This window comes from Motacilla alba, chromosome 2 (genome assembly GCF_015832195.1).
Source record: "Motacilla alba alba isolate MOTALB_02 chromosome 2, Motacilla_alba_V1.0_pri, whole genome shotgun sequence".
Classification (NCBI taxonomy): Eukaryota; Metazoa; Chordata; class Aves; order Passeriformes; family Motacillidae; genus Motacilla; species Motacilla alba.
Window position 1 is genome coordinate 6,338,082 of NC_052017.1, and position 27,547 is coordinate 6,365,628.

Sequence of the window (27,547 nt, forward strand, 5' to 3'; positions counted from 1 at the left end):
CCCTGACTGCAGCAGGTGCTCCCAGCTATGTGTGGGGGCTTCTCTGTGACATTGGTGGTGACAGCCACATTGCGCAGAGACCTTGCTTGGCCTTCTCAAGTAAAAAATTGGAAAACCCAAACAAATCCTCAAACAGGGAGAGCAGCAGCTTGCTTTATTTCACAGAGAATTTTTGACCTTTTGCTCCCAGTGGGGAGAGCTGGAAGCTGCTGATGGAGGTGATGGCATTTGGGATGGTGGCAGTTGTTCCTGCAGGGCATTCCTGGCAACAGACAGATCTGGTGCAGCCACAGGGCCAGGCCTCACCTGAGTGAGGGTGAGAGATCTCTGCTGGGAAAAGCCAGCCCTGGGCCTGGGGCTGTTCCCAGCTGGGCTGCCTGGTGTAAGCAGGAATTCAGAGTTCCGCCCTGGATTTGAGTGACTGCTCCCAGCTGACCTAGGAGGCTCTGGTGAATAGGAAGCACAGAAGGAAAAGCCTCATCCCAGGGCAGGCACTGTTGCAGCCCCCAGCTTGCTGCTGTCATACTGAGAATTTATTATTTGTAAAGAAGGAAGCTCTGTCTGGGGCTGGATTTTAAATCCCTGTGTCAAGGACTTCCTTCTTGCTGGCTCCTGGAGTGGCTGCCAGAGGAGCAGACAGATCCTGCAGCAGCCAAAGTGCACCGTGTCAGTAACACCAGGGAACAGCTCTGGCCTGGCTGCTTCCCACTGCTCCAGGGTAAGTCTTGGAGTCTTTTTTCAGTCTGGACCTGAGCTGAGAGCTTGCTGGGAATGTCTCTGGTGTCCAGCACCGTCACAGCACCAACACGGAGGTTTAACCCCGCTGTGGCCTTTGCTCACTCCCCCTCCTGCACTGGGGGCGTGGGTGTTCAGTGTTCCAACTCATGGGCTGAGTTTCACCCACTGTGAAATTCAGGGTGCACGGGAAGAGGGGGAAGGCAAAATACTTCTCAGTGGTGGAAGCAGACACGGATCCTGAAGAGGCAGAAACCAGACACCTCAAATGACAACAGGAGGATGCACTTTATAGATGTAAAATATTTTTATTCGTAAATGCTGATCTTCTAAATCTGTTTCCACAAATTCCAAAACCCATAACACTCTGTATACTTCAAAAAATTCTTTTTTTTGTGTTGTTTTTGTATTTTTTTTGCCAACATTAGATACTATTATACAGAACAGAAAAAACTGTAGGACAAATACTGGTAGGATGTTGGAATATTGTACAAGAGAAGAAAAATATTCAAGAAACAATTTAATACAGCTATTTATCAAGAGAAAAATATATACAATTGATTTATTCTGTAAGATAAAAATACATCATGCCATATACATTACAAGTTCAGAACTGTATTACTGAATATACCAACAGTTTACAGTCCACTTTAATTGTGCACACAAAAAAAAAAAACTTCATTTTTTTTTTTATATTTAGCCTGTGAAGTGTCAGTACCAGAATTTTAAGTACAAAATAAAAAGCTAACCTGGTTCAAAATGCTGATTAAATTTCTACAAGCAAACACAAAACAGTGTTTATTTTTTTAAAGAAATGTAAACAAAAACAATCCATACAAACACATCTTTAAATTACATTTTCCAAAATCCTATTGCCAGAGTCCTGCAGCTGCAAGCACATTACACCTAATTTTTTTCCTTGTTTTCCTTTTAAGAAGGCTATCGCATGAGACTGAAGCTCCAACTCATTCTATGCTGTTTACATGATTTAATCTGTAGGCTGAACAGTCACCTAATCCTTGACTACTTTTGCTGAAGAATAAAAACCATGTCCAGCCTCTGTTTTGGGTGGTTTTAGCAGTTATTCACAGTTATCACAAATTGTAAGCACAAAAAAACCTGACTTAAGAAATAGGGATGCAACAATATAATACAAATAAAATTAATCTAAATTACCCAAACATCTACAAAAGTCAGAGTTGTAATATACACGGCCTTTACCAGGCTTAAGGTTTACTTAAAAAAATTCTCATAAGACCACAGTTGAGACTGCTTTAAACATACAAAACCCCCTCTCTTTAAATTGAGATTTTGGTTATTCCGAACTGGGAATCGCATGTCCGTGAGTACATGAGATCATATTGTAACATCCCTATCAACGGTTGAGAATAAGCACCCGAACTGCTGCAGAGTCTGGTAGCATTTGGTCAATAACTATTTTTATACTGTATTTTTTTTTTCTCAAAATATTTACACTTTTATACAAAGTAACAGAGTTTGTTAGTTCTGCAGGTAACAGCAGCAGCTTGGCTTTCTTCTAACTTTCTTTTTAAAAATAGCTTCATTCACTTATTCAATAATAAATACAAAAAGGTTCTCTTATTTTACAGAAATCAAAAACTACAATAAACTGACTCATGGAATCAAGTATTTAAATGTATTTTAGTGCAAGTTATTTTTTCCCTTAGCTCTATCCCTAAGGAAGTCGTTTCAGTACATTCCTTGTTCAGTGGTGTCTACTTTTATTTAAATTTTTTTTCTTTAATTAGAGGGCCTGCCCCTTTATCAAATAAGGCTGTGGCCAGCACTTTGGACTTCTCCCTTTCGCTGGTGATTTCAGTCTTACATTCATAGCGGCCACCTGCCCTCCTGCAGGTCAGCCAGCGGTTCTTTGCCCAAGTTAAACAGTTTCTCCTTAGTGAGCTCAAAAACAAAAGTGCTGGACCATTCTGTTAACTCAGTTTCACCTCCACGTGTCTGGAAAGTCAGCTTCAGATTTTGCCGGCTTGCTTCTGGTGCTTGTTGGTTGGTGGGTTATTTTTCCTTTTTTTTTTTCTCCTTTTTTTTTTTTTTTTTTCTTTTTAAATACTTGTGTAGAAATCTGTATTTCCAGAAGTGATAATGTTTTTCCCCCTTCAAAAAGGCAACAATTTTCCGTCGACAAAATCAAAATGTGAATCACTTCTTCCTAGGGACAAGCAACCCTCAAAGACAGCAAGGAATGCATTCTAGTTCATCCACTTTCGGCAGTTTACAGCTCCACAGTGACATGGAATCTTGTGCTGGTCATCTTCAAAATCAAACTTATAGTCATAGCAAAGCTGCAAGGAAAGGCACAGGAGTGGTTATGGAAGAGCAGGGATTTGCCACAGCTTTCCCTGTAGCTACAGGCTAAACAGCAAAACCCAGCAGAGGCTGCACTGGAAGGGACAGGCACAGCTTTACAGGAAAGGGGAAGGGAAATGTCACCTCCCTCCAGAGAAAACAAGTTGTGCCACTGGCCAGGAATGACAGAATGGATGCATGTGGAAAGAAGGGTGTAAAGCCAGAACCTGCCCTACCTCCTCCCCCTTCTGGATTCTTCTGCTGGAGCTGATGATAATTTTGTGTCCTCTCTCAAAAGTGACCACCTCAGCCACGCAGTTGGGCGCACACGAATGGTTGATGTACCTACGGAACAAGAGCGGGACAGATGAAACCTCTCAGGAAAACCCATCCCTTGAGGCAAGTCTGAACCAAACCTCGGCACGGCCTTAGCTCCACGGGCTCACCGCCTTTCCACATACAATTACATTACTCTGCACTTGTTTCTTTACCTAGAAAATGTCAAAAAAAAATCAAGGATCAAAAAAAATTCCTTTCCTCACAGCTGCCATGAAACGTAACTGAAAGATGAGCAAAGCTGATGGAAGAGACAGTGGGACAGTTTGAAGACTGAATGTACCAGCTCAGAGAACAAACCCCACAAACTCAGAGCCTCCAACAGCCCCAGGCCAACACGGGGGATGCCCCAGGAGGAGGTCACGGATCCCTCCAGGGCCACCCACCTTGCAGGGCCTCCCGTTAGGGTGGCGTCGATGACGTGGTCGTTGTCAATGCGGAACATGTACACGCCACGGTTCTGGAAGATACAAGTGGCACAAGGGCTCTGGTAAGGTTTTACTGCATTGCCAGTGATGAACCAACAACATGGGCCAGCTCCATTCTGCATTCCAGATCAGGCACTGCCCACTGGCTCACGAGGGAAAGCACTGTCACATACTGCCTGTGCCCCCATGGGTTTGTGAGGGATGATGGGTCGTAAACACAAACCTCTGGACAACTCAGTTTTCCCCAAGAGCTTCCTACTGCCTTTCAACCAGGGTGCATGACTGCCTTCCAGACAGGCACTGTTACAATGCCATCAAGTTACACAAAGGAAGTGGCTTTAAATTTAGGAAGTTCTCATTAAAAACGGAGGTCCTGACACGTCTGCCAGAACTGTGCCCTCTGGAACAGAGGATGTGTCCTCCCTCCCTGGCCAGGGTGCGTGTAAGATTTATTAAATATTGAAATACTCTGATAACAACCACTGTAGACTCCGCTGGTTTTATTTTAAGCCTATTTCTGTTTATAGCACAGCAGAAAACAAATCTGCCTGAATTCCTCAGGCAGAACAGCATTTGTTTTGTTCTGTGACTGACTGAATGGGGAAGGGGAAAGAGAGAATGAACAAACAGCCTTACCTGAGACTCATAGAGCTTCTCCTTCCTGTTTGCCACCTCATTTCGGATAATTGTCCCGATATATTCAATGACCATTGTGTGCTTTTCAATGTCTCGAGCAGCATACAAGCCCAGGCCCTGCAGGAAGTACACTGAGAGTTAATAACTTTACACTCACACCGTGTTCCTCACCGTGCCCCAAACCAGCAGTGGAAAGGGGAGAGAGAGAAGCAGCACTGATGAATAACTGATGTAGTAACAGCCCAATGCAGAATCCAGCCTCACACAGATCCCAGAAAACGCGGCTGCTGTCTCGGTGAGAAAGCTGCTCTTACCCCTCTGACACTGACTGAGTAAAGGTTATAAATTCACTGAGAAATCAAAGTGGGTTCTGCTAGACCACAGACACCTGCAAGGAACCCAGGCATGGTGAAGTCCAGCCTGAAATAAACAACAACCGTGCCCACACACGGCCAGATTAGTGACAAAGCTTTTCCAAAACAGACTGTGGGACAAACCAGCAGCATCACAAAAAGCAACGGATTCTATACTCCTACAAAGGCAAACAAGTACTGAGCTCTTGTTGCTGGTCTTGTAGCACTTCATCAGCTTGGCCTGAGCATCTCACGCTTCCACTGTGTGTTTCTATTTTTATTAACTTTTACTACGGTTTTGAGGAATGGGCTAAAAAAACCCAAACAACAAATCACCCCAGAACTTTAAAAAAATCCTTTTTCTAAGTGACAATAACAAAGGAATTTTTAAGATATTTACAGTAATTCAAAACAAATCTTACTTAAGGTAAATCTGTGCAATTGATGTGTCACGTAAAAATTGCCAATTTTGGAACGAGACTGGAAGGAATTTTGCAACAGGTTTAGTTTCAAATTTTCATCTGGATTTGGATAAATATATATGACATCGACAAAATTTAGCTGTAAAACAGACACTAATAAAAGCATATGCAATTTTTAAATTGCCATTTCCTGAAGCGGGAACTGACCTGAATGCGAGAGCGAGCCAGGTACACGTTGGATTTCCACTCGGTTTTCATCTTGCGGTACTGAGAGGACTTGGAATGGACGAACTGTTTGCTGTAAGGCGCGTTCAGCTCCCCCGTGACTGTGCTCTGAAAGGACTTCGATGTGCTGGTGCTATTCAAGGTGTGAGGCCTGTAGGGATCGGGCATGTAACAGGAAAGAATACAAGAAAAACTGAAGATTTCTCTGAAAACAGCCAGGAAACCCAATAAAAATCCTCTCAGACATACAGACACTTAAAGCCAGCTAGCGGAGACACAAAGCAGTTCCTCTGACTGGGGCATGCACATTCACAGCCAAGGACGACAGGGTTTGTAAGCAGCAGACGAAAGCACAAATAACCCTAAAGCAGCCTATAAACCCTGGGCTGTACTATGTGAAATTAAAACAAAATACCTTAACACAAACCTCTTGACATGGGTACTCATTTTAGGCTCGGCACGGGCACAGCCCGTGGGGTTGATGGCAAGAGGAAGTTCCATTAAGGGGTTTCGGCCATAGCGGAAAGTGTAGTTCTCACAGGCCTCAACCCCTGGCAGCTGCAAAAAAAAACAGAGAGAGAAAGAAAAATACAAATAATTACGTGTTTAATTAAGTGTGTAACAAAATGTCCACTTTTCCACACTTCTTTCTGTTCCCCTTCTCGTGTGTCTATCCAGCAAGTGGGATGATCCAGCAAGAGCTGGGGTGGTGAACTCACCGATTCTGCGATCCTGGCCACGGCAGAGACTGTCAAACCAAAGAGGTCTTCACCCTTCAGATAGCCGGGGAACAGCTGGAGCATTTCAGACTCTTTTCTAACAGAAGCAACGGGCTCCAGGATTTTATCCCACACACCTACACAACCATTGGGAGAGAATTACAGTGATCAAGAAAATAAAAACGATTGCACTTGGTATTAAAGCAAATGCCTGAGGATATGGGAACCAGAATGCAGCACTGAGAAAGCTTTTGTCTTTGATTGCATATACAAACAGGTCAGGATCTAAAAAGTGAAGTGGAGAATGACTGTTGAGTTGCTAATTTTGGGGATTTAACAAATCCCAAACAAACACTGATTCTGCACCCTCAGTTCTCAGAAATGAAGCTTTCAGTGTTCTCAGCATGGAAACCTTTGGTCCTCTGACAAGAACATGGACAGGTTTCTCTTGAGAAATGCCGCAAAAATATGATTTTCTGAAAATACACAGTATATTCTATTTCCACTTATTGATTGTAGTCAGTGAGAATGATACCCTCATTCTGTGAGGGTACCAGCACCCACAGCAGCAAGGCATTAAGACCCGGAGCGTTACAGGCCTCCAGCACATCCACAAGCCAATTTCCAAGACCTGCCTAAGTGTTTATGGACACCCTGACATTCCTCACCCTGACAGAGACATTACCCACCCTGAGAACAATGTGGTCACTCAGCTGTTTTTGGAGCTCCCAAACTTGAGCCCAGCTGATTTGAAGATAACTCAGCAGTGGCTCTGTGTTTAAACGAAGTCACTTTCCATGAAATGAAACCTGCCCTGCCTTTCCTACTGCTTTAGTTAATTTTCAGCCCTCAATCTTGGGTCTCCTCTGTGGGCTTGGAACAATTCTTCTGATCTGCAGCTTAAACAATTTCTTCAGAGCTGATCACAGTCTCACAGCAGGGTATTACAAACAGGCCCTGGAAGCTCACTATAAACATTATGTTACAACAGTGCCTGCAACAGCTGCTTCGAACAGGTACCGTACCACAGGAATCAGCAGTACCGCGATGAACAGCAAAGCCACAAATTCATCATCTTAGCTGACAAAATTTACCTTTAGGTGTTGTGTCAGTCAGAACCAGATCCTCGTGGCCCTGCTCCACCACCTTGATGACGAAGAGCGGGAGCCCGTCCTTCTCCTCGATGGAGCAGAGGTAGCGGCAGCGCCTGTTGGCGTACCTCATGCTCCAGTACAGCCGGCTGGCCTCGTACCCCACGGGGAAAAGGGCTTTGGAGGAGTGGAAGGCCTGCATCTGCTGTGGCAGCAGCTGGCCCACGGCGTGGAAGATGAGGCTTCCCACGCGGAAGGTGTGGTCGCGCTCGCCGCGCTGGACGATGCTGGCGATCTGCCGCACCTCGTCGCGCTGCACGTACACCCTCCGGAACACCGCGAAGTAACTCAGCTCCTGCTCGTGAGTTCCCTTTGGTTTGTGCATGGGGCAAAGCATGGTCTTGTCTTTAAAAAACATGCATTGTGCTTTAATGGCACAGGTAAAGTGATAAATATTGGTGCACCTTAACCTGTGGCAACCGCTGGTGGCACCCATTTTGTGACAGAACATGCATTTCATCTGCAGGCCTCTCCGCAGGGCTAGTTCCACGTTTATTAAGGCACCAGCTTGTGTCTCGTAGACTTCTGTAGACCAAAGAGCACAGTTCAAATGGACCCAAAGGTCTAAATCCAGGTTGAGAAGCCTTGCCGGTCCATCAGTTAATCCGTCACCCTCCTCATGACAGAAGCAACATTTCCTGTAGTCTTTAGGCACAGGGTCTGGTTTAAGGGTTGTGCCCAGTTTTTTAAGAAATTCATCTATTTCTTCTTCACAAGGAGGTTTGAATGATCCTTTAGGAATCACAATCTGAATGCTCCACTTCTTCCATTTCATCCCTTTCCATTTCTTACTGGGAGGCCGGCAGTCCTCCAGACTGCTGTGTATTGCTTTTAACCTGGGTTTGAGTTTCACCGTTACCTTCAGCTCGTCCGGTTTTGCCTCGACCTTGGCTGCTTCAAAGGCAGGGGGGAACATGATGGGGGGTGATGAGGGTGGGGAAACCTTTTCCTGCAGCTGAGGCAGACAATGGACGTCCAAAGTGGAGATGTTGTTGCTGTACTGATGGAATGCTTTGGGCGGCCTCTCCTTCATCGGTGACTGTGGCAGGGTTGGGACCGATTCCTGACAATCAACAGAAAAGTCTTTAAGAAAAAGATCCCAAACTTGTTAATCATTAAATATAACCCAAAAACATGGGCAGCTCAGTATGGAAGAGGCTTCTCCAAATGCCTAAAGTCAAGATGCAGCGACAGAGAAAGATGGAAATTATCCTGACCCATGTTACCAAGCTTGGACCAGGATTTGGAGCAGGAAACTCTCCCAGCCTACCTAGAATATGGTGCCCCTTTGATATATGAGAGAAAGCACAAATAATCCTTTATCCAGGTTCTGAATGCAAAACTCAATTGCTCTTGGTGAGCTGACTGCCAGCTTTGGCTCTTAGGGATTCTTAGAAAGTTTTGTTACAACACAAAGTAACCTTAAAATATGGTTCACAGAACTAATTTAAAGCATAATAATCTGATAGATGGTAGAAGTGGAAAATTTAGAACTAATGCCACGTAACTTTTTCCTAGAAACAAGTGAGGAGGAATTTCTGCAGGGCTTTGGATTAGATACAACTTGAGGACTTAAACTATTCAGTCACAGTAAACAAGAATTATACCTGCAGAGATTTGTGAAAAAACCCAAAAACCTAAGAGAGAAAACAAGAACAACAAAGGAAGTTTGTATTATGAAGTGCTTAACGTGGCTTGTGTGAGTAATCTTGAAAGAGTAAATTAAAGGATCAAGAGGCTGAACATGACATTTAATTAACTTAATTAGGTACATGCTGATGCACTTGTAGAGGAATGTTACCCTGTTTATACAACAACTGAAAATGAGCTACATGGGAGACAAAAAGGATATGAATGTACACAGAGTTCTTCTCCAGGATGTATTTTTTAAATTCAATTCCTCCTGAGAAAGTAAGTAGGATGCTCTTGAAGGAAGGCTTCAAACTATACAGTCTATACAGGACTATGAGAACACATTCATTAGGTAAAGCTTGAAGGACACAGCCTGCTCTGTCCAATGGTTTAGGGGAAAAAAGAATATATGATCTAGAAACAGCAGAAGACGAGCTAGTTAAAAGAGGTACTCAAAAAATTTTAAGCATGAGAAACTCAAAAAGATTATTCAGTCTTCAGTGAAGACTATTTCACTTTTAGTGATTAAATAATTACATAAATTTAAGTTCTCCTTCTTCTGACACTGAATGACCCTTGAGACAGCAAGAAATGATGCCCTGTTTCTCTCAGGTGTTGAACACCCCTTGCAGTGTTGGCAGGTAGAGAACTACAGCAGAATATTCAGGACCACCTGAGAAAATTCCCTGGCCTGATTCCACCTTCAGCTGAATGAATTTCTTCAGATGTACTTCTCCAGTAATACAAAACTCCTTTCCCTGGTCACTGTCAGCTCACAGGCTCCTTACTGGTCTTTTGCTGATCAATGCTTAGAAATGGCAGCTTCACCCAAATAAAGTCAGGGAACAGGATTCTATTTTCCCAGTTACACTGAACAAATTAAAACTCTTTTTACAAACTTGGTGCTCAATTATTATTTTCACAGCTGTAATTTAATTTTTAACTGTACAAGCCAAATCCAAATGCAGGATACACCCCTTAAAAACGTGTCTATGTTTGTTTACAGTGCCCAGAGAACTTGAATCACTCATTATTTTTGAGACTGCCTCTTCAAAGCCTGGCAGAGGAGCCAAAGGTGATGGCTTTTCTGCCATGCATCTGTCAGACACGAAGTTCTGCAAATATGATTTTTAATTCATGTTGCTGCTTCAGAATCTCAACGCCTGAATATAGAGCAATTAATTTATAAACCGCTCAAATGAAGTGCAAACTTCCCCCTCGGCCCCTCTCTGTTCTCCAACAAATAGCTGCAATAATTTCAGCTCACTTGGGTCTGCCAGTGTTTGATACTTACTTTGTTCTCTGAGTTTTTTGCTTGCACAGCTGCTGAATAAAGAACAAAGCAGTTGTTGCTACAGAATACAATGTCCTTCATTTTATCTGAGCCTTCTGGGGAATCCTGGGAATCAAACACAGAAGAGTGTAAGAAGTGCATTTTAATACCATTCTTCACATAGTGAGTGTAATGAAACAAGTCTTCCAATCTGGCTGGAAGCTCTTTTATTTGTAGAACATTTGTGAAATAATGAGGGATGCTGTGATATAAATACTTGATTATTTGACAGATCTAATGTTGCCACCACCTACACCCCTGTTCTTCAGCATTTCCTGCCTTTCACAGAAGTTTAACAATCAAAATAAAGCATTCTACACCATGCACCCATCTGCTCCATAGGTACTCTTGCAAAGCAAAATCCATTTTCTTTTATCTTTAGATGGCAAAAGAATGTCTCATTTCAGCCTAATCAAAGCCAGATCACACTGTTTTATCTACTAATCCATCTGCAAAACCTTACTGGGAATTCAGTGCATTCCTGTCTGCAAGAACACTTTACTCTATGCAAGTTCTGGCTGTGTCTTTGTGGCGTAGTCACCTCCTGGTCACTGAAGAGCAATGGCATTCTTTGAAGGAATGACAGTTCCCAGTGTTAAGGACAAGAGATTGCAACTGAAATCTGATTCCTGCCCAAAAGGAGTGCAAATATTCCTGCTTTTACAGTAATTCCTGACACAGCAACGTGGCTGCCTCACAAATGAGCTTTTTTTGAATGGAGGTCCCTGAAGAGGTCAGGAAGGAGGTTGGTAGCAGGGCTCTGAGAAGTCCCATAGATGGGACCTGTTTTATGATTCATTTTGTATGAATTTATGTATGTATGGGATTCATTTTGTATCAGTAACAACAACTTTGCCATTTTTTAGCTGTACTGCAGATGTGCCTGAACGTCCCACCTGAATCAGGACACACAAGGAAGGGGGACAACACAGGAAGCTGAAGTGCTCTTGGCTGGCAGGACAAGCAGGACACTTTGTGCCATCCCTTGCTTTAAGGAGCACAGGGCCCTGCCCTGGCACCTCAGCACTGACCTGTTTGAGGAAGGGCAGGTCTTTGAAGGATTTCCTCACGCCACTGCCCAGAACCACGACCTTGCAGTGGGAGCACCAGCGAGGCCTCAGTGCTGAGCCTTCTGCCATGCTCTGGCTGTGATCCTTGTAGCCAGCCAGACCTGGGGAACAGATTTTCTGTCAGAGGCTGGATCAGATCAAACCAAATTTATGAGCGATCACAGTATTCTTCACTGGTTTACAATACTAGCACCCTCCTGGATAGGGAATGGAAGGAGGTCTTTAAACCTTGACCTGACAGATAAATTGTATAAATCTGACCTAAAACAGCTGTGAAAACCAGGCAAAAACACATTCTTGTGTAAAAAAATCACAAAATTAATTAACACAGGAATACAGGCTTGAACAACCACGTCAAGCTTTCCAGCATGGGAACAATCTTCTTGAATGAGGTATTTGAAACTGGACTGGACATAAAAAACCCTAATAATGTTAGGAATTATGGGAGAAATGCCTCACTGACAGCGATGTAAACAGACAATGGAAATCAGAGATGGATGAGAACTGCTCATGGCTAATCCAGGAGCATCCACATGATCATGTAAGAAGAGAAAGGTTTTATGTGGAACAAGAACTGAATATTGAATTCTAGAGCATGGATTTATGAGGCTGATATGCATCAATCCCGTCTCAGTTAAACCCTGGGAGGTTAAAGCCCACTCACCATTGCTGTTGGCAGGGAATGGCACATTGGGCTGCTTCAGTCCATAGGGCCCCACCATCCTGGCAGGTCCCATGGATCCTGCCTGGGGACCCTGCAGGAGCAAGTGCTGCCTGTACTCCATAGATGGGTTCCCTCTGTGAGTGTTGGTGGCTGCCATGGAGGATGGGACATCTGGAGCATTACTGACCTCGTAACTGTTGGGAATTCTGACATGGAGCAGGTTGGAGAATGCTGCTACAATGCTACTGATGTTCTAAAAACAGGAATAAAAACCAAAATTATTTGTTTACCTCTGACAAGCAGCTCAGACAGCAGAGATACAAACTATTAGAAGATTGCAGCAGCAGCATTATTGCACTGTAACCCCCTCAGAGTCACTATACATAAACCAAATTAACTGCTGTTGTACTCTACGTAATACACACTTATTCTTTTTACCTCAGCAGCTGTGGGATGTAAAGTAATTGCTACAGAGATAAGGCCAGATTTAGGACCATTCTGGGATGGTCCAAGCTGGGAGGAGAAGAAGCCAGAACCAGGTAACGCTCCTGAACAGGGTTCTGATTTTATGTAATTCCTTTTGGCTTCTGAACCTGAAAATGAAACAGAATACAGCACGTTAACCCTACACTTATGGGAACGGACAGAAAACCGATCCTAGCTGTAAGTGTTCACTCTGCTGCAGCCTCACCTTTCCCAGTGCTGCTGGGCAGGATGGGAATGATGGGAGATGGGACAGGCTCTGGGTTCTCCTCCTTTACAACCGACAAGTCTGGGTAGCGACTGATCTCCATTCCCACCACGCTTTCAGGAGAGGAAGAAGGAACAAAGCTGTCAGGAGTGTCCCTGTCCTCACAGTGATCTTGAACCCTGGAACGAAACCCAAAAAAAAAACGTTTTGGAAATGGACTAAACTTCTGGTAAGCCAAAGTTATAAATCATGACAGGGAACTAAAATGAACTTGCTGGTTGCTCCTGGTCATGGAACACAAGGAGGTGGTTGGCCATCACCTCTGGGTATCTCATATTCCATTGCACACATATTCCATTTCTTGGGAAAGATCCATGAAGAAAACAAAGACGCTAACAAAGCCAAACCCTCTGTTCCCCATGGCTCTATCTACCAGGGTAAAAAATGAGCATTTAATGTTTGAACTGTTTTAATATTTAAACTGTCTGGCCTTTGTCCACATACAGGCTCCAGTGTTTCACAGACACCCACATTTTGGGCAGGCAAGTGAAAGGGAGGCAAAAGGGAAGATCTCTGCAGGGAGATTCATATTCCAGCCAGGGTTTCTCACTTGGGAAAATGAGTGGAGCTCTGCAGTTTCAGGCTGGCTCTTGCACAGTCCTGCTGCTGCTACAGAAGTCACCTGTTACTGCAACACCACATTGCTCCAAGAAGAGCACCTATCTGTATCATTTTCTTCCACTTCTAAAAGATCAAGGTAAGGAATTCCCAACAATTTAACAGAATCTGGAGTCCAGCAATGGCTGGAATTACCTACTTCACTACGCTGTTCTCTACACATGGAATGTTAAGAGTTAAAATGATCCCATTCCATTGTCTGCCCTTCTGTGCCTGCACAAAATCCACACCTTCACAGTCTCCTCCAATGAAAGATCACAGAATCTGCTCCAAATACCTTTTCGAAGATGTCAAGTAAAACCTACCTTAACTCCTCCTGGTTGTTGTGAGGTGGTGTTGGAAGTGAAGCAGGAACATCCACAGTTTTGGGGCCCTGAGCCATTGCTCTGGCTAATAAATCATCTTGTGGTCTGAAAGGCAACTGGAACTGCTTTGGCCCCAGAGCTTTGGTAACTGAAACCAGAGAGGCACAGCACAATGAGACATCTGGACAGCCCTTTCAGTGATAGACATGCTGCCTGCTGGGTGTGGGTGGGGCCTGATGGTGACACCACTCTCAAGACATTTGGGAGTTCGAAAAATTGTGACCATTCAGGATGAACTTCCATTTTTACAAAAACCTGCAAATTCTGAGCAAACAGGGCCTGAAAGGCTTTTGAGTGTGTCTTCTGCCACTATGAGAGGATGTTTGTTTACTTAAAAAACCCACAAAACAACAAAATTTTGCAACAACAAAGGAAAAGGGGTGTGACAAAAAGGATTTTAATCACTGAACAGTCTTTACAAAGACCCAGTATAAAGAATAGAAAGCAATTTTAACTGTCCAAATTGTAAGTACAAGGAAATACATACTGACTGCACACATTCTGGATAGGCTGCTTTGAGCTTGGATAGGCTGCTTTGAGCTCACTCAACCAAGGAGCTCATGCCAGTCATTTGTACTGGAGCCAAAAAACTAATCTTAAGGTTTTCTTTCTCATTTTTTAAGAGTGTGTCTAGCTCTCAACATGTTTTTGAATGGCAACAAGGCAAAGGCACCAACACCTGACACTATACTGGTGTAAAATATTGCTGGCTAGTAATGATTGTAACCTTGAGAAGTCTGGGCATTTTGTTTTTATAAAGGAGCACTGCAACTGAGAAGCATCCTAGGAGGTAACCTGAAGGAGACTGAGGGGAGACCTCCCAGCAACCTCCAGCTTCCTCATGATAGGGGGCAGGTGTGGATCTCTTCTCTCTGGTCACCAGTGAAGGGACCCAAGAGAATGGCCTGAAGTTGTGTCAGGGGAGGTTTAGGGTGGATATCAGAAAAAGGTTCTTCACCCAGAGGGTGGTTGGGCGCTAAACAGGCTCCCCAGGGCAGTGGTCACAGCACCAAACCTGACAGAGCTCCAAGAGCATTTGGACAATGCTCTCAGGCACAGGGTGGGATTGCTGGGCGTGTCCTGGGCAGGGCTGGGAGCTGGACTCAATAATCCTGGTGAGTCCCTTCCAACTCAGCATGTTTTGTGATTCTAAGATCTATTTTGCCATTTGCTACAAGCAGGACAGACCTTACAGAACCAACACACACAAGCCTTACCATCGTGGCCTCCCAGCACTCCAGCCTTGCCAGTGAGCTCCTCCGTGGTGGCGAAGCCATTGACCAGCTTCTGGCAGGCCACTGGCGGCGGTGTGGGAGGGAGAGAGGCCGGGGGGGTCGGGGGATTGCTCAGATTGTTCTGCTGCAGGACACAAATTAGAGAACCATCACTCAGGATGGAACACAGGGAGAGAACTTCCCCTGTTCCAGTAGCAGACAATGCAGCCCACTCAAGAGTTTTACACCCAGATGTAGAACTGATATGCAGCCGCAGCTGAGACCCAAGCAAGAGACACAAAGGTATCTACTGTACGAGACACAATGATTGGCTTTTCTTGTATCAGGGACATCAGAGAAACAGTTCACATGAGTAAACACTGCCAAATACACTACCAAAAGATTTACAAAAATGCACCAAGAACATTGTAAGGAACGGTTTCAAACAGGTTCCTACAGTTTCAGCAAAGGTCCCAACTCCATGCTGAGAGAGTGTTCCACAGTGACTCTCCAGCACCATGAACAAGTCAGCTTCCCCAGCTGACCCTCAAGGGGAAGCTGCCTCATGTTCAGCACAGGATGAGCTGTCACTGCAGCAGCTACCACGGAGCAGCAGACACTCTGCAAGTTCATTCTCTGGGCTACCTCCCTCCGGTTTATTCAACTGCCCATATTTTAAACGAAAATTAAACGAGAACTTCAGTATCTGTTGTTCCTGCAGTTATGGCCACAAAGCTAATCCTCATTTCTTCTGAGCACAAGATCTATTTCTGTAGGTCCCATTCTCATCTTACACACTATGTAAGGCTGGAGAAAACACCACTGGTTTTAATAGGTTTTTATATTAGGGTATCCAAGCAGCAAATTTGATTCTGTCTGTTCAGTATCCAACTGCCCTTTCAGTATTGCCACTCTGATCTCAGAGACTAAGTTTTAAATGCTGTGGGTTATTAACTCATCAACAAACAGTCTATTTTGTTCAGAGTTCCCAGGGTCTTAGTGAGGGCTTGGTGAGCAAATGAGGAAAAGTCTATTTCTCATTTAATTCACATTGAGAAATGTTTAATGCTTTCAAAGACTTTGGAAGACACTGAGAATTCAGTCTTTTCTGCTCCACAAAACTGTAATTACAATTTTCATTATTTAGCATCCATTTGTCAAAAGAGTATTTGTAGTTTTTCATTAGTTTACACCAACACAGTTTCCAGAACCAGTATCCACTTCCAGAGGGTAAAACAATGGTGACTGTTTCACACTATCTAGTCTAGCAATAGAAGGTTATTTTTCTTCTAGTTGCATAAAAGGCAAGAACTCTGACTAGCAGTAACAATATCATGGACTTCTCTTCCTAGAGAGAGCACACAACAGAAATCCAGATTAAAACCATACCTTGTAAATGAGCTGGGAGTAGTAATCTGAAGCCCCATCAAGAGTAGCACTACCAAAACTCCCCACAAGTCGATTTCCACCATTGAGTTGACCACTGCCGTAAGGGAGAAAGTGTGCAAAGCTCACTCCAATTATTGGTTCCACCAAAGGCAGAAGAGAAAGTTGCTGTATTAAAAGAAAAAATAAGTCAGAAATAAAGTCTAAGACAGAACACTGCAATTCTCCAGTTAGTAGAGTGGTTTCTAATCTAAAAGAAGAATTGGAATTTATCCACTCTCAGGAAATTGTTCAGCTCCAGCTCCCTGCCAGCTCATCCAGAGGCCGCCAGAGCTGACAGGAACTCTGTGGCTTTGGGACCTGCCATGTCAGCCCACCTTCCAAAATTAAACACCAAACCTTAAATTCTCTGATTTTGTGGAAGCTCACATTTTCCCCAACCTGTGCTCAAAATGCAACTTAAGCATCAACTTCACTTTTACTGGGAGAAATCCACTGTTCCACATGGCCTCTGGACTGCCTTTGCCAGCCCCTGCACACTCGCCTGTTTCAGCTGGATGAAGGTATCTGCATTAGGATAAACAGCCTGCTTCTCCTCTTCCTCTTTTTTCCTCTTCTTGGACCGGGGAGCTGCCTTCTCTCCCGTCCTCTGAGCCCGCTTGTTTCTTTGCTTCTTGGTTTCAGGTCCTACATCTGCTCTCTGGAGCTGGCTGTTACTGCACCCAAATGTACCTTGCATCTGGGCTCCTGCAGTTTGCTGGTGTGAAAAAAGGAAGCGCAGCAGAATTTTTGACATGTTAATACACAGTTCACTCCGATTTACTGCACGGCTCTGAAAGCACAGGCACAGAGTAATAAATCTCATTGATAACAAAGTGTTTTACTGGCAGGTGGAACTGCTAAACTGTCCCTACAGACAGAATTATGACCTCCCATTAACACCACTGACATCTGAAAACATCATTAAAAACTCACAGGCCAGTAACATTCTCTTTTGAATACCCTCTAAAATAAAGTTACATGTGCATGAAACCTTGGAGATGTTCACAAGGGCCTAATGAAAGACAGAACTGGTGGCAGAAGAAAGGCATGGAAGTTAATATAATACAAAAGTATTTTGAGGTTAGCAACAAAAAAAGTGTTGTGAAACCTTTCTGGATTGTACCACTTCCTTAAACACTTACAGTACAAATCTGCAAAGCCCTTCTTCCCATGGAAGCATAGCTGGGTAAAAGGGATCAAGATGGGATGCTAATGCTACAGGGGCAAGCCAAAAGAAAGCCTATTAAAAAAAATCATTATTATTTTAAACAGCTCTACATGACCCCTACCACCAGTAGTCTAATATTCTTATCACATGTTTTAACTGTGGATCTTTAACAGGTAATTACCTGCTGATTTTATTACAAGTACCTTTACTTTTATGAGTATTTTTCCCTTTTAAAGACATTTAAATCTTGTGTTAAGAATGAATTTGGAGTTTAGGCAGTCAAAACCCAAAAGAAGAGATTAAGATTACAATAAAATGACCAACAAGTCTAAGTGTAAAGTGTATCCTACCTCCACAGAAAACACTTTTCTTTAGGTCTGTTTTTAAAGACCTTATAAATTAATAAATCATACAGATGACTCAGGTGGAGTCACAGGAGAAAGGAGCACCCAGACACACCATGTTCTGTACAGACACATAGTAGTCAGTAATTAGGAATCATACTGTAAAATCCTGCCTTTAATATTAGGAAGTGGTATTTTTTGAAGACAATTTTCTGTAGAAAAATACTTTTTTTTGCTTTTTAGTGACTTCTGAATATGCTGACCTAAGAAACCCTATTAAAATTCATTCTTTGCTCAACACAGGTGATTCACTTGTAGAGAAAAGGCAGGAAAGAGGCTAAAGTTCCTTAAAGCTGTTTCCTCCACCCCTCTACAGGTAGGTTATGTCCCACACATGCCCACAGTAAGGCACAGACTAGGCTGGACTGCTGCTGATCACAGTGTAACAAAACCAGTACCAGGCTCACCATTCCTTCAGCTGGACTCTGCTTCTCTGCTAACTTTTTATCCCCAGAAGCCTCCTCTTCTGCTCGGCCACTGTTCTCTGGTTTCTGATTTAGAAGAGATGAGGACTTCTTGTTTTTTAGCAGGTGTTTCAGCAGTTCATTCCCTGACTCCCCTTTGGCTGCCAGAGCACCGGGTGGCTGTGCTGGGCTCGGAGCTGAAGAGGTTGGCTGTGAAGTGACCTTATCCTCCTCCACCTTAATACTGCTTGGATTTTCTGGTTTAGGCTCAGCTTGACCTGAGCATTGATCAGTTTCTGCCTTTTCCAGTTTAACTTCTTGCAGGCTGGTGGGTGTGTCCATTTTAGCCTTTTCAGCCTCTGCATTCCCCCCGGGCTGTTTCTGGGACACGCTGCTGCTGCTGCTGGGGAGCTTCCCCTCCAGCTCAGGGGAGCTCTCTCCCGTGTTGGATGTCGAGAGGCCCGTTAGCTCCACGGACTCCAGCTCATCCTGGTGCCGTGGCTCATTGGGGGTGTTCACTGTGGGGGTGGAGGTAGCATCAGAAATGGTTGGGGTTGACGGTGCAGTGATATCCGAGTGTGGAGTTGACGGGGCTTTTATGGACTCGGCATCGTCTTCCTTTTTCTTTTTCCGTGTCCTTTTCTTTTTGCCTTTCTCTTCTGGGATTATGTCAGAATACAGCTGGATGAGAGACTGGCCTGATCCAGGGATGTTTGCAGCCTGGGGCACACCAGTGTCCGACCCACAAGGGGCACTGCCCCCCAGCACTGGAGATGAAGGGACAGCAGAAGGGAATGGAGGCCTGACCTGGTTCTGTGTAAAGGCAGCCCCAGGGAGATTCCCATGAGTTTGTTTTACATTATGGAAATTGGGGGCTCCACCTGCACCAGATGCATCAGGTCCAAAAGCTGCAGGTCCCACTGGCCTTCGCTCTGTGCTTTGCATAAAACTGGTGGCAGGAGGGGAGGTCACAGCACCCTGCTGCAGGATCTGCCCCATCTGCTGCTGCTGCTGCTGCTGCTGGGGGGACGGCTGCAGGGGCCGAGGGGTTTGCATGAAATCACAAGGCAGCTCAGAATTGAAGAAAGGTATCTGAGATAAAGCTGTTTTGTTGTTCAGTTCAGGCCCCATCATACTGTGCTGCTCCAGCTCCATCCTCTGCTGCAGAGCTCTCTGTCGATCCACCTCCTGCATCAGCTGGATGCGCTGCCGCTCCTGCTGCTCCCGTAAGCGCTCCTTCCGCTCCCGCTCCTGGAAACTTTCACTGAAAGGGTTGTTGTCCTCAAACTCCACCCTTGGGGGCGGCCCTGACTGTGCAGCTGCATTCGGGCCGGGCACAGGAGCCGGTGCACCAGGAGTAATTGGCAGCGGTGTCATTGGAGGCTGCATCCTCGCCGGATTCATGGAAATGTGACTCGCAGGGTTTGCAGGTTGCCATCCGGATAAATTTGGCATCCTGGTGGGGTTGGACTGCCCAGGCATCACCACTGCGTGCTGCTGATGCTGGAGCTGCTGTGCCACCATGGGGAAGCTCTGCTGATTCATTGCTGGTGCTGTTCCTCCTGGAACCATGGGAGGCTGGGCCTGGACCCCTGGCATTAGGGAATGCGGGGCCATCCCACACTGCTGCTGCTGCTGCTGCTGCTGCTTGATCCGGTACTCCTCAATCAGCTCCGCGTGCTCCTTCTGCTGCTTCCGGATCTAAACATTGAAACAGTCATTATTCACCTCTGCCACAACTGGCTGTGGAAGCAGCATAAAGCATGTAACTCACCACTGTAATTCCAGGAGACAATGAACATCAGGCCAAACCAGAATTTCTGCAGTGTTTTTAATGCTAAACAGCCATTATTTCATCAGAAATACTCCCCAGCCCAAGACTTCAGACAAAACAGCAGTGTCTGCAAGTTTTCATTACACACCAAGACTGCACTGTGCTAGAGAATATATAAACCTAAACCAGCAGTGATCCTTGTCCTACAGATCTTATCATCCATGCACAGAATACAAACAGTTTGGAACAGACAGGAAAAGGGAAACAGGGAGATGGATGATGTTCACACATCAGCAACTTTTTAGAAAGATATAACTGGAAAGGAAAAGTTTGCAGGAAAACAGTGATGGATATTCCCATTTGTTCACAGGCAAATCCTCAAACACACCATGTCAGATGAAAATTGCAACTGCTGCTTGAAAATTTAAGATTTTAAGACCAAAATAAACTCAACACGGGCACTGCAAGTTATGCCTTGCAGCTTAGACAAACAGGAGAAGTTGAGGGAAGGACACAACACTGTTAACTGGACAAGCAAGAGCCTTTCAAAAACACTGCAGAAACCCAACTAAAATAAAAATAGAACTATTTGCAATCCACTTGTTGATGATGCATGCATTATGGAAAATCTCCCTCTCACTTCTGCTCATTTGTTTATGACTTCCACAGCTTGTGTAGGGATAGAAAAACTCTGTAATGGATAACTCTGAATTGTGTGATAGCCCTCTCCTTTATCTGAAGCAAGGACTAAGACAGAAAGCTCAGGGTAACAGTGATGCCATAGGACACACTTCATGCTGCAGGACAGATGCACCCAAAAGGTTATTTACACAATAATCCCAGGTCCAAGATGATTTCTGAGCTCTGCCTCGGCACTGACACTGCTGGATAACCAGTGCTACTGCACAGAGCCACTGACTGGATCCATCTGCACTGCACAGACCCAGTGCTCCAGGGCTCCTCTGTGGTCCCACAGCACTAAATCTGTGCTGGCTCTGTGGAGCTGCACATTGAGGCCCCCAAGGCACCACAACCTCCAGGGCCTGCAGGGGTGGATCAGCTGTGACTGTCCCTGGAATGAGCTGTGGCGTCCAAAGCCCAGGGCTGAGCACACCCAGAGGCCCTGAGCTGAGCTGGAGATTTCAGCAGTGCAGGGAGGGCAGGGCAGAGCCTCTGAGCACAGGCACAGTGCCACAGGGGCCATCTGGCAGTGTCTGGGTGGCTCCATGCCTGGCCAATAACCCTGACTCACATCAGCTCCTGGGGCACAGTCAGCTCCGTGTTCTCCGTGCCTGTGTCCAGGACCAGCCACTCCCAGAGATCCAGGAACTCTTTTCTCTCTCCATATATAATACAGAGACTTTTCAAAAACTAGCAGGAGCTTGATAGCAGAAAAATGACTTGATCTGATTTGAAAGAGTGGCAAATTGCTGCCAATAGAAGGTGGTTAAAACTATGCTTTAAACCTCATTTATGCTTCTATGAGGTACAGAACAAAATGCTGCTAAGGATGTGGATGAATCAACCACTGGTCTAAATCAGAGGCTAAAGGGCACTGGATGGTTTCTGCTAGCAGTAGATGAAACTTAAATTTAAAGATTACAAATAGGAGAACCTTAATGATGGGGCAGTAAATGGATCTGCCAGCTATGTCATGGTTAACAGCTGTTACTTCAGTCTAAATCCACCAAAAGATTAGACTGTCGAATGTATAATAAAAATTGGTTAAAGGGAATTTTTTTTTTGCATTTCTTCTACTTGTGATTCATTGTGGAAAGGGAAAAAAAAAGTAGAGATAATTTACCCACTCCATCCCTCTTCCACACAGTGGAGAGATGAGCCAACTAATATCCCATCCAGCACATACTTTGTCTTGAAGCAACACAGGAGAACTCGAGGGTCAGATATTGCTCAGGACTTCATTCCAAGCTGTCTGCTGCCAAGTTTTTTTCCTTCATACTAGTAAAGGATAATTCTAAAGCATTTCCATTTTCAGCAGGACTAGTTGATCCTGACAATCATGCCAGGTAATTTATAATAAAAGTCTTGAGGAACACAGCACTAACTACTGGTAGGCAAAGCATATTAGCAAAACTATCACAGGTCTCATCTTGCTATTATCATAGTTACAATAAGTGAAATTCCAACTGAATGTAAGGAAAGGAAAACAAAGCCCAGTGAAAGTGGTTACATGTAAAAACAGGGGCCCAGAAAGGCTGGGAAATCTCTTCCCCTGGAGACTTACAGAACTTGACAGACAAGGTGCTGCGTAACCTGATTTAATCATGAAACTACTTCTGCTTTGATCATGACTAAAAGATCTCCAGACATTCCTTTGACCTGTGTTATTACTCCATGACACAATACTGATGATCAGCACCTAGGAATGAGACAGACCATAAAACTAGTCTAGCACTAAAGATACAATAAAAATAGATTTTCAAACTGTAAAAAAAGAAGAACATCAGGTTAGGACACTCATTCAAGCCTGAAACAAAGCCCCGCATGCTAAAACTTTTCTTTGAATGTTTAATTTTTGCTTTGCATGGTGCCAAGAACTCTGCTGCAAGTCATTTTGCCAAGGAATTCCCTTCTTCCCAAAGTACTAACCCAGCTTTTTTTCATAATGTTTGCCACAGAATATTCCTTTGCAGCTCCAGTGTCACCTACACTCCAGAGCAACGCTGTTACACACACACAACAAAACAGAGAGTGGCTCATTCAGGTAGAGCTCCACTTTGTCTTTCAGAAGATTTAAGGGAAAAGACTTACTACCACTGTGACAACTCAGTGCCAAGATGAACAGTCTGGATTCCAGATGATTACCTGATCTAGCTGTTTTTGGACCATGCTTTGCTGCTCAGTAACGTGTTTCAGCTGCTCTGCATCCTCCTCTGGGAACTCCCGGCCGGCTTTCTTGGCTGTGCGCTGTTTGGCTGAAAGGGCCTTCTTGGATTTTCTGTGGGCTCCAATCTGCTCCTCCAGGTACTTCTGCTGCATTTGAAGAAGTTGTTGTGTATCCTGCAGCCATTCCTCGTATTGCTTTCGTTGTGAATCATCTAGAGAGAAGGGAAATGAAGTGTGACATGATCTCATCATGGAGATGAGGAGATGAGCTCTTATCCTACTTTTTAAAGCTCAAGTTTAACCATGAGGTTCCCCTCCTTATTTTAAGAAACCAGTGGTCAAATACAGCCAAATTTGACAGACTATTTGGTACTTTAGGAAGTGGTATGTTCTTGGAGTGACTTGAGTAAATGAGACAGATATCCAAATTACTGCATTTGTGAGAGAAACCAGTTTTAACACAGTTCATTTCAGGAGATACCAGCCAGCTGCTGAGGCAGCAAACATGCACTTGCCAGTGAGCAAATGTGGCTCTGAGAACTGCTACAGAACCCAGTGATCCCTGTCCTGCCACTGAAGACAGGACATGGAAGATCTCTGGAAGATCTCTGGAAGTACTCAAGTACAAAGAGATTGGGGAACAAGGACATAAAGGAAACATGGCCTGATTAATTCTGGTGTTTGCAGAAAACTGTTGTACATATAATTTTTTTTTTATTAAAACTTCAAAGAAAAATATTAAAATGATGAACACAATCAAATATTCACAAAAGAAATACACTGTCTTTGTAAAAATCACTTTGTCAGTGTCAGCCCTCAGCATGGGGCCTTCAGCACCAGTGCCATTTCATGCCCCCCAAAATAAATGCCTCTCATTTAGGCTGTAACTGAGACATTGCTCTTCTTTCAAATGAGAAATGCTCGTCTGCATTGCTCTCTGATGTTTTTCTGGAGGCAAAACAACCATGTCTGATAACACCTGACCTGCACTAAACACAGAAAGCAAGAGAACACTGGTGATGGTGTCATTTGTCTCCTGATCACATTTTCAGTGAGCTGGGACACCACAAATAAGCAGAGATCTTCCTTGTGAAGTCCCGTGTTTAACAGAGATACCACACAGCTCCACGATTTCAATATAACCACATCCTCCTGGTGCTCCACACCCTGCCACCTTCTACTCCACGAGTCACTGTGTCAGTGACAGCTCTGACTGAACAGCTCAACTAAACCTACTCAGGGTGAGCTACAGCCTCAAGGTGCTTTCAGGGAAAAATTCTCCAGAACTGATCCCAAAAGCTGAGGGGACAATTGAGTGGGAACACTGAGAGTATCATGAGAAACATGAAAGTACTGAAATTTTAACGAGTTCCAGGTAAGAGCAACTACTACTGAACTGAAAATCAGATTTAATCAAGTGCTCAGAACCCACCACCACCCAACCACAGAGGGGCCCTGCTGAGTGCCATGTGGAATCACACCACAAATAATTAATACAGATAATATTGCCAAAGATCCCTATTGCATACTCAGTACTCCAGCTTCTGGAAAATGTGAAGGAGTTTACTTCTGTTTCTTATTCACAAATATCAAGTGAAGTATTTGTAGTGACAGAAACACTTTTTTACACACGGTCTTCCTCTCCCAACATATGCTCAGTTTTAATTTCTGTTAATAAATCTTTCTCATCACAGAGACTAGAATTCACAATTGATCTAGGGCAGCCAGAAATATGGAATGCAAAAAGCTAGTGCAGTGTATTTCTGCTTTCAGCAACTGTGCTTCACCAGCCAAGGCTTGCCTAACCAGTGCCTGGAAAGCTTTTTCTGGTATTTGTTCAAATGACAATGATACTGCACAAAACTTTCTGCTTCTGAAATAAAAAATTCCATCAACATACAGCTGTTCTCATTGAGCTCAGAATATTGCAACACAACCCCAGACCAGGTTTCTGATACAGCAGTCAGTTAATAGATTATTGCTCTCACACAAATCCAAATAATGTTAATTTTCTGTTTCCCTCTTTCCTTATGGTGTTTTGTTGATGACAGCTTCCAGAAAAAAAAAAAAAGTTAATAGCATTTACTATACACTCCTTCATTACTTGGCATTGTAATGATGAAATGACTCCATTTTAAAAGAATAATTTTTGGAGAGACAGGATCCATTTAGACATAGTTCATTTTAAAGAAAACAGAACTGTAAAATGAAAAAAACCCCAACCCATATAATAAATTATTAAATCTCTACTTACTGACAAAACCAGGACCAAAATTGGGAGGATTAGGTCTAGAAATCTGAGGTGTCAAACTTCCATCCTAGAAATTTCAATAGAACAGAAAGACAAGGATATTACATCATGATTCAATTAAAATACCCAAAACCTAGAGAACGTTATTGAACAGTTTTGTTTCAAGCCCGTATCAAGTTGCATTACCTGTGTAATTGCCTGTTGCATATGATTTTGGCCCTCAGTGGCCTGAGCCCCTGGCACTGGCTGACCCATAAAGGGAAACCTATTGATAAACAGAAAGTGAAATTGCAACCTTGCAAATCAGCACTTTAGGAGAGTGAGACAACTTTATTATGTTCAACTTAAACAAAGCACCCAAATATTATAGAGACATGCACTTGAACTTCTGTACCAAACCTTCTCAACATCTGGAGAATGCAGACAGCATTTTTGCCCTTGGTTGAAACTACTGCATTTTACATTTTTCAGAGAGATGATGTAAATACGACCTACTGTGCTACAACAGTGAAAACACACACACAAGTCTGTATTTGTATTTTAGCATTTTATAATTTAAAGAAAAACAGTTGAATGTATTTATGTTTCATGGTCACCATCATAGTCAACTGCAGCTGGGTAAGTGTACACCTTGGGTAAGCCATTTATTATCGTGGGGCACTGGACAGAGCAACCCCAGTTTGAAGGGTCACACAAAAGAAAAGGCAGAGATCCTCCCTGACCCCTGGACTCCTCACCTACCCCAAGGACAGTCATGGCGAAGCCTGCACACTTCATGGCTCCTTTTGTCCTCAGAAGGGATTTAAGGAGAGGATGGAACTTCCACTAAGTGGACTAAAATCTTACTTATACCCAGCATTAAATGATTTGCTGCAACATGAGGCTCCACTGCTACATGGCCACCCCCAGTTTTCTAGCACAGCTCGTGGGAGATGTGTCATTACCTAATTAGCAAGTGGGAAAACAAGAAGAGCATCAGCATGCTGGCCATGTTGACCCATGACATTTACAACTGGAACACAAATCTGATGCATTTGAATACCTTTTATAGCTCCTACTGCCACACTGGCTTTATTCCTAGGAGATAATCCTGTGTTAGCATCAAATGTGAACTACAGGACAGAAAGAATTTTTTTTTCATTTCCTGCACACAGTTTCTCCTGAGCTCTGTCATTTCCTTTTACATTCTGTAGTCCTAAAGAATGGTGTCAAGAGCTGCCTACCTGTTCATGACCATTGGTGGCATCCCCATGTTACTCTGTGCCATGACTTTGTTGATCCCCTTAAGAGCCACCATTTTTGCTTTCATTATGGGATCTGTAATCGCATCAAAATCTGTAAGACAAAATCAGCAGCATGGAATCACACAGCTGAACATCACAAATTATTAAATGGAAATTACTTGTTCACATTTAGTTCATGTGTAAATCTTCAGTAAAACATTAACTGCATTCCTATTTCACATTAATTGTCCTCCCCACTTTGATATTCAAGGTTAATAAGCAGTTTCATGTATCCTGTAGAAGTTAGTGCAGCAACAGCTGTCCTTGTTTTCAGCCACAACATAAAACCAAAAGCAGGTCAGTCTGAGAGTCTGAGAAGGGCTCTAGACCACATCTGGCCTATGACCCAACAGATTAATAAATTCTGTTTATGGGTTTAAGACTCAGGAAGAGGAGTTGTTACTGTGATCTCAACTGGCAACTGGCACACCATCACTAATGCCCTATGACAATGGCCTTGATGGTCACTGTAGTTACAACTTAAACAATTCTCAAAATTTAGTGTTTTATTATCAGTTAAATGATGGCAATGGTCTTGATTTGACTGCTCAAACTGCTAGGTTATATTAGACAAGCAATCACAGTTGTCATTAATTTTTTTTAGTACAAACAGAATTATATGTGATATTTCTGGGCCTTGCCTAGACTGTGGGTTAGTAACAGCTTTTGAAAATCCCTCTCCTTATGACACAACAAATACTCCAAAAAAAGTCATAAAACAACCATAAACATAAATTTGATAGATCAAATATCAAGAAGGTCAGCTACTGCACTTGATCACTTAATTTTGTTTACAAAGGATGCATTTTACTCCCTACCTCACGAGAACCTAAAGTGCAAATAGAGTACGTGACACAGCTGATGTCACAAACATTATCAGTAAAGCAGAGTACTCTGATCCTGGTAATGACAACAGGAGCCTTGCCAGAGTTCAGAATTCCACCTACATGCTCAATCTCCATACTCCCAGGCTCATTTTTACCATGCCACCTTCAAGCCCTACATATTTAC

The 27,547-nt window shown here is 43.7% G+C and overlaps 1 protein-coding gene across 10 annotated transcripts in view; it reads right to left on the bottom strand.

Annotated features, from left to right (window-relative positions):
* Positions 1-1,023: 1,023 nt before the first annotated feature.
* KMT2C (lysine methyltransferase 2C) overlaps positions 1,024-27,547 on the bottom strand; it is a 188,872-nt gene continuing 162,348 nt past the window's right edge. For 7 of the 10 annotated variants that reach the window (XM_038125688.1, XM_038125734.1, XM_038125762.1 and 4 more), the window contains 22 exons: positions 26,477-26,588; positions 25,440-25,518; positions 25,257-25,320; positions 22,982-23,214; positions 18,385-20,082; positions 16,908-17,120; positions 16,367-16,531; positions 14,981-15,122; positions 13,704-13,851; positions 12,721-12,899; positions 12,468-12,622; positions 12,030-12,282; positions 11,327-11,466; positions 10,257-10,361; positions 7,274-8,393; positions 6,180-6,316; positions 5,876-6,018; positions 5,443-5,611; positions 4,461-4,577; positions 3,783-3,856; positions 3,297-3,405; positions 1,024-3,056 (listed from right to left, as the gene is read on the bottom strand). In XM_038125688.1, the coding sequence (XP_037981616.1) occupies positions 2,964-3,056; positions 3,297-3,405; positions 3,783-3,856; positions 4,461-4,577; positions 5,443-5,611; positions 5,876-6,018; positions 6,180-6,316; positions 7,274-8,393; positions 10,257-10,361; positions 11,327-11,466; positions 12,030-12,282; positions 12,468-12,622; positions 12,721-12,899; positions 13,704-13,851; positions 14,981-15,122; positions 16,367-16,531; positions 16,908-17,120; positions 18,385-20,082; positions 22,982-23,214; positions 25,257-25,320; positions 25,440-25,518; positions 26,477-26,588 (5,648 nt within the window). In that variant the 3' untranslated portion in view covers positions 1,024-2,963. The remainder of the gene's footprint in view (positions 3,057-3,296; positions 3,406-3,782; positions 3,857-4,460; positions 4,578-5,442; positions 5,612-5,875; positions 6,019-6,179; positions 6,317-7,273; positions 8,394-10,256; positions 10,362-11,326; positions 11,467-12,029; positions 12,283-12,467; positions 12,623-12,720; positions 12,900-13,703; positions 13,852-14,980; positions 15,123-16,366; positions 16,532-16,907; positions 17,121-18,384; positions 20,083-22,981; positions 23,215-25,256; positions 25,321-25,439; positions 25,519-26,476; positions 26,589-27,547) is intronic. The other 3 variants (XM_038125771.1, XM_038125698.1, XM_038125707.1) reach the window with 3 other exon arrangements.